This window comes from Notothenia coriiceps, unplaced genomic scaffold (assembly GCF_000735185.1).
Source record: "Notothenia coriiceps isolate Sejong01 unplaced genomic scaffold, NC01 NC01_scaffold00008957, whole genome shotgun sequence".
Lineage (NCBI taxonomy): Eukaryota > Metazoa > Chordata > Actinopteri > Perciformes > Nototheniidae > Notothenia > Notothenia coriiceps.
The window spans coordinates 197,588-204,023 of NW_011341658.1; the positions used below are offsets into that span (position 1 = coordinate 197,588).

The following is a 6,436-nucleotide window of genomic DNA, read 5'->3' on the forward strand; positions in this document are numbered from 1 at the left end:
ATTTAATTTTTTAAACTAACAAGGTTTTTTTTCCTTTTCCACTCCATCTTTTCTCCAACTGTGCTAACCTAGGTGGCCTCTCCAGTTCCTCTGAAAGCCGTCCTGTGGTGGTTCGCTACACCAAGGACCAGCGGCCCACCACCCTCCCCATCCAGCCCTTCACCTTCCACCACCAGTTCGCCTCCAAGCCCCCGAAGCCGAAGCCTCTGCTGCCCCTGCTCACAGGCTACATCTCTGAGATGCAGGCCCGCTCCGGCTCCAGCTCCAGCTCTGGCTCTGGAGGTCCAGCGGGGGAGGAAAGTGAAGATGCAGAAGAGAATGTTCACCGGTACCAAGGGGCTGCCGCAGCCCCTCCACCTGGAGCGGTCCGACCCTCACCTCTCGGGAGCTACTCCCCTGTGCGGCTGCAGGGGATGCCCAGCTCCGGGTCCTGCTCCACCTGCACCCCCAGCCCTCAGCCCACACACAGCCTCTCCTGCCCCCTGCACAGCCCGCCCACAGGAAAGCATGGAGGGGGCTCAGGACCGTTACTGCCCACCCCTCCATCTCCATCCCTGGGGGTGAAGAGAGGGAATATGCCCCCAATGCTGCCAGCGGTGCAGGGACACTGTTTCCATCATGGAGCTCTGCAGAGTTTACCGGCTCTTCATAGCGACTCGCTGAGCCCGATGGGATGTGTGGACTCTCAAGTGGAGGGAAGCAAAGGATCCGGAGCCAGGACACATAATGGTAGGTTCCACAAGATTATTAAAAAACTATATATTCAGGGGGTGTTCTCATTGAATAAGCATCGTATTTTATTATAGATCCTTCCTGACTATTTGACAAAAAAAGAAAAGAAAACCATGACAGCAGGCCTGGACTTGAGTCGGCCTAAATTGCCGATTTTCGTGACTCGTGCCTCGCCTCTGACTCTCACACTGATGACTAGGATTTGAACTCGGACTTGTGAATTCTCGCGCATGATTACACTGACTTGTACATTGATTGTCGGTATTGTACTCTAATTAAGTCAAGTTTGGTGTTGTGCACATCTGCCCCAGATATACTCTGCCCAAGGTGCGGGTACCTGCAAATTCACCTGCAAACCGCGCCCCCCCCCAACTATTCCCAGCTCAAAGTGATTCATAGCAGTTAAATACACAAATTAGTATAACATGGATAAGGACAGGATAAAAGCAATGCAGACACAACAAATATTGCTTGATAAGAACCAAATCAACAGCTACCTTTAAACAAATATATCCACTCCGAGTAATACATGATGACCTGGGCTTGTGACTCGGGCTCTCCTTGGTGGCTCGGCTTTGGAGTCAGACTTGAACACAGGTTATGATGACTTGACTCAGACTCGACTTGGACTCTTGTTGGGTGACTCGGACTTGGACTTGGCTTCAAACATAGGGGACTCAATAATTGGTGATTTGACGGCAACACTGCATGACAGACTCACACACACACACACACAGACACACACACACACACACACACACACACACACACACACACACACACACACACACACACACACACACACACACTGATCAAAGCTTCTCTGCACAAACCACAGGTGGTTTTGTTCGAGGCGATGCTTAATATTTTGTTGACATTTTTCCCCAGCACTTGTTCTCATTGCTCTGAATCCGGATGACAGCTCGGATAGTTTTGCAAATCTTCTTTAATGTCTGCATCACTTCTGAGACTGTCAGACTCCAAATGATTCCTTTCTTTTCCAATGCTTCTTGTTTCTTTCTTTTAAAGACGATCACATCTGATGTTAACAGATAGGGCGTCCTCAAAAGTGCCGTTTGAGTAGCATATTTAAATCCTTTTGTCGGAGATAAGACAGAATATTGTCTCTGCTGGGAATGAACAGTTGGTTTTAAGGGAGAGAGCGTTGGCAGGGTCAGTGTCGTGGCACTTGTTCATGTCGGAGGGAGCGCGGTGAAAACATCTTATCAGGAAATGAGGTTATTGCGGAGAAAATCCTCTAATTAGAGAGTGGGAAATGTGAGGTTATTCTGTGTGTACCAGGATCTCTTGCACACACACTCACAGTATTTGTCCTTTTTGTGCTTTGGCAGCTTTTCTCTAACAAGATGCATGTCCGTGCTTAAGTCCTAATGATGAATAATCAGGCCAGTAATGCATGCATCAATGTCATGTGATTCTAGGACACAGAGAGTAAAACATACCGTAAAGAATAATCACCACAATGGATATCCTATACTTGTTGCATGATTTTTAGCTATTGATATTTCTCCTAGATTCAGCAGCAGCTAATTTGCAACAGAAAATATTTTGAAGGAAACTTAATGGAGAGTGTTTTATGTTTCACATTAAGATAATCAGGACATGTTGTTAAAGGGGACACATTACATTATATTTTTATTTTCTTTAATTGCGTTTGTAACATTTAAAATATGTTGATACGGAACATAGCAAGTAAAAGGTTCACTGTCAGCCTTTTGTGTGAATATGGCAGTTATTTTCCCCAAACTATTATGCAAAGTATCCCAAACCTCAAAATTAACCAGTACATGTTTTTGTCTGTGTCTCAAAACAACTTAGCATAAATTAAAAAAGAAGCAATTTAGATTAACGCCATCAATAAAAGGACCACAGACGGACTGGGGAATTCAGAAAATATTTAGCGTCGGACTAATGCATAGTTTATTTTATATTTTTTCATGGCATTTGCTGGTAATAACAAAACCTTAGAATGTCCGCTGGCTTATCCTTTAAGACAAAATGTGAAGAAATAAGAACCAACCTCTACCTTTATTTCTCTCAGTGCAATGTCAATATGATGAAGTCCCAATTTGGCAAAAGCAAAGAAAGAACAGTTTTCTTTTAGCTAAATCCAGGGCCACTGTGAGGGCCCCTACACACGGCGGCGTGCGTTGAAGCTTGCCGGTAGGCATGTCTGACGCTCGACCAACAACCAATCACATGAATCTCCCGCCCCAGACACACAAGCAGCGGTTTGATTGGCTACGCTTTGCTCCCACAATGCAGTTCGGCGAAGCGTGACGTCACCCCATTCAAAGTGAATGGGCAGAAGCGTTGAAGCTTCAACGCACTCCACTGTGTGTAGGGGCCGTAAGGCACAGACGTTTCGTATCGTGTCTGCTTTGTTCTGTTGACCCTTAACACGTGCTAATGGCAGTAATCATCCCGGCCTCTCTGCTATAGGTTCAGTGTTTACCTCTTTAGCACATAAGGTACTATAGGGACACTAGAAAGCCCCAGTGCAGGGCTCTCTGTGTGGATTGCCTTCACAGAATTGATTTCCAATACATGCGTCAGCAGAGAGGGGGATGTGTGGCCGGGCAGCACGATGTTTAACCAGCAGAACAGTGTCAGGCCCACCTCAGATACATACGGTGGAGCGTGTAAATACAGAGCATTAGCACGCAACACTGTTTTGGTTTCTTAAGGTCTCAGGGGTGCAGTGATAATGTAGGCCCAACTGGAAATTACCCTCACAAGGGCTACCTCTGTAAAAAGAAACTGGATGTTTCAATTGGATTTGTGGATGTAGCACAAAATCAGATCCGTGGCAAGCAATCGTTTATCATACTTTTATTCAGCAGGATCATCTCCAAATATTAACGCTCCTTTTATAATAGTCGAAGCAAAAGCAATTGCTCGAAGTAAAAAGCTAACGGCTTTAAACAAACTACATCACGGTCACATGACTCCACGTAACCACGGCCTATGTTCCATGCAATAATGATGCTTAGTAGTTTCTCTAGCTACTTGTCAGCATCCGGCGCGTTACGATACGTAGAAGCTTCCACACAAATGGGGTATTTAGTGATGTAATCATTTACTAAAAATCAGGTTTTGTTGTTGTCGAACAAAACCTGATTTTATCGTCAAATTGTATTAACCACAGACCTTATTTCAGGGATCTAACAAAAAAACGAATTCAAAAAAGCCTTGAATTTGAGACAAGCTACCCAGAATTGCTAAAATGCTAACTCATTTCCAGATGTAGGACCAGGGCCGTCCCTCCCTACAGGCCGATCATGCAGACTGCGTGGGGCCTCACCTTGCGGAGGGTGCCTCAACTGAGCCGAAAATGCGCTTATGCGGCGCAATTGCTGTGGCGCGGCACGGTTTCGCTGCTGCGAGGCTCCACCAGCACCCGTCCCCGTCCCCCCGTCGACGCTCGCAAAACAGAGGGCCTCATCATATAACTTTGCGTGGGGCCTCATGTTGGCCAGGGACGGCCCTGTGTAGGACTCATTCCTGCACCACTCTATCTGCAGTTTATTTTTCAATCACCATTGGGATTTCGGTGCTCGTCGTTTGTGGTGAAATGAATAGGCTATCTTCTGCTTCTATAGTGCCTCTCTGTTTGATGTAACTCCAACACTTCTGCCATCAAATGCCTGTTTTCCATCCATCTCTCTCGTTCTCACTCTATTTCCCCTGCTCTATCTTCCTTCTTGTTATCCTGATTACCGCCACAGCATCAAAAAATTGCAAATAGTGTCCCGGAAACTGCTGCCGTCATGCTATACATTAGGGAGATGTGTGCCTACGAGGAAGGAGATGAAGAGGATGAATAAACCGGATCTGTCAGCAAAAGTATTCCACACATTTTACCTGATTAATATGAAAATACATGAGACACACCGCCATGATCGCATGACAAAATATGTCTCAGTTTTCTACCGCTTGTTGAAAGTGGAGATAGGCCCGTGTTTATGGAGGCAGTTGTTATAGACGGATGGCTGAATGTTCTCAGGATATCCTCACGTATGTTATGCTCTGTCGACGGCTTGATACGTATTTAAAATCCTCTCCTACCCTTGGACATATTCCTAAGAAAATAGCACATTTTAATGGAGCCTGTCGTTTCACAGCACACGCTCCTCTGCCATGTTTGTTTGTCTGTGTTATTAAGACACTATGTTGTTAAGGCAGTTTGCTGACATGTGGTTATTGGCTTGTAGAATGGGATGCTGTTTTTCTGAGCGGGTAAATCAGTGATGGTATGATGAAGCCTCTCACATAATCTTCTTCCACTCAACAGTTTGTTGCTCCGCTCACTGACTTTTAAATCAGACATATAATTCGGGGTTTAACTTTAAAAAGGTTCAAGATGGTCAGAAGTGCAGTCATTTCTTTTTTAAAGGGGCCCATTCTCATATCCCTCTGTCTGAAACCAGAGCCCAGTCTGCTCTGATTGGTTAGCTGGCCGTCTTTGTTGTGATCGATCAACTGCTTAGAGATGTCCCGCCCCTTAAACTATCACGTACAATGTGTTGGAGCACTAGCCAATAGAAGCTGAGTGTTACATAGTGATCACGGAAGTAAACAAAGGAGTCCAATTGAGGCGTTTCAGGTATGGGGGGGGATTGTGTGTGTGTGTGTGTGTGTGTGTGTGTGTGTGTGTGTGTGTGTGTGTGTGTGTGTGTGTGTGTGTGTGTGTGTGTGTGCGAGAGCGAGAGAGAGTCAAGCTGTAATGGCAATTGACAGTAAATTGGGCACTTGTTGCAGTTGACTTGCTCTTATTTTCTAACCTTTAAACAGGATACAAGACAAAATCGTAATAGCAAGCATTAAAAAAAAAGAAGTAACTGCAACCGATCAGCATATTCTTTTGATGAGAGGGACTGTCCTACTTACAACTACTTTTAATTAGCCGGCTCTCATTTCTGCGTGTGTCTCATGCAGCACTGAGACGAAACGTTTTCACACAACACACACACAAAGAAAAATGCAAATGGCATGCAGCAGAATCAATGCGCATCAACAGACAGCCAGGCGGAAAAACTGAACACACATGGTAACTGACACGCGCGCACACACACACACACGAGCGCACGCGCACAATTTCAGCATATGCCAATGCGGCATACATGGTGATAAAATGCTGACACAGCATATGGTGGTGGTGGGGGGGGGGGATGATAACGGGGCAATGGGGCTGAGTGTAGACGACGAGAAAACACTCATCAGAGCTATTAGCATCAGCCTGACCTCATTGGCTGCTATGACGGCGAGCTGATCTATCACTGATCACTGCACCGGGAAAGAAAGGACGAACATTATCAACACATTAACATGACAGTGCTGCACAGTTATTCAAAATGTTATCGAAAATGCAATACGCAGGGCCGGATGAGTACCTCCAGGGGCCCCTGGGCACTGAGCACTCATGGCCCCCCTCCAACCCACGTACCAACAAGTAACACCACGCCTACCCAATCCTACCAACATGACCAATTTTTTGAATTTTCAGTCAATCTGGCATGTCAAATCGCACACCTATTTTTCAAAAGCAGGGCAGCCACATAGTAGGTCTAGCCTTTTGCCCTTTCAGTCAAAAATCACAAGGCTGGCTGTACAAGTACACAAGGAGTTCTATTAGTCACAAACATTGAGAGTTACAAATGTACAATATGTAGTGAAATTGTGT

General features: G+C 45.6%; 1 protein-coding gene across 4 annotated transcripts in view; it reads left to right on the top strand.

Moving 5' to 3' along the window:
- rusc2 (RUN and SH3 domain containing 2) overlaps positions 1–6,436 on the top strand; it is a 58,987-nt gene that overhangs the window by 11,723 nt on the left and 40,828 nt on the right. For all 4 annotated transcript variants that reach the window (XM_010770450.1, XM_010770451.1, XM_010770452.1 and 1 more), the window contains exon 3: positions 73–729. In XM_010770450.1, coding sequence (XP_010768752.1) covers positions 73–729 — 657 coding nt within the window. The remainder of the gene's footprint in view (positions 1–72; positions 730–6,436) is intronic.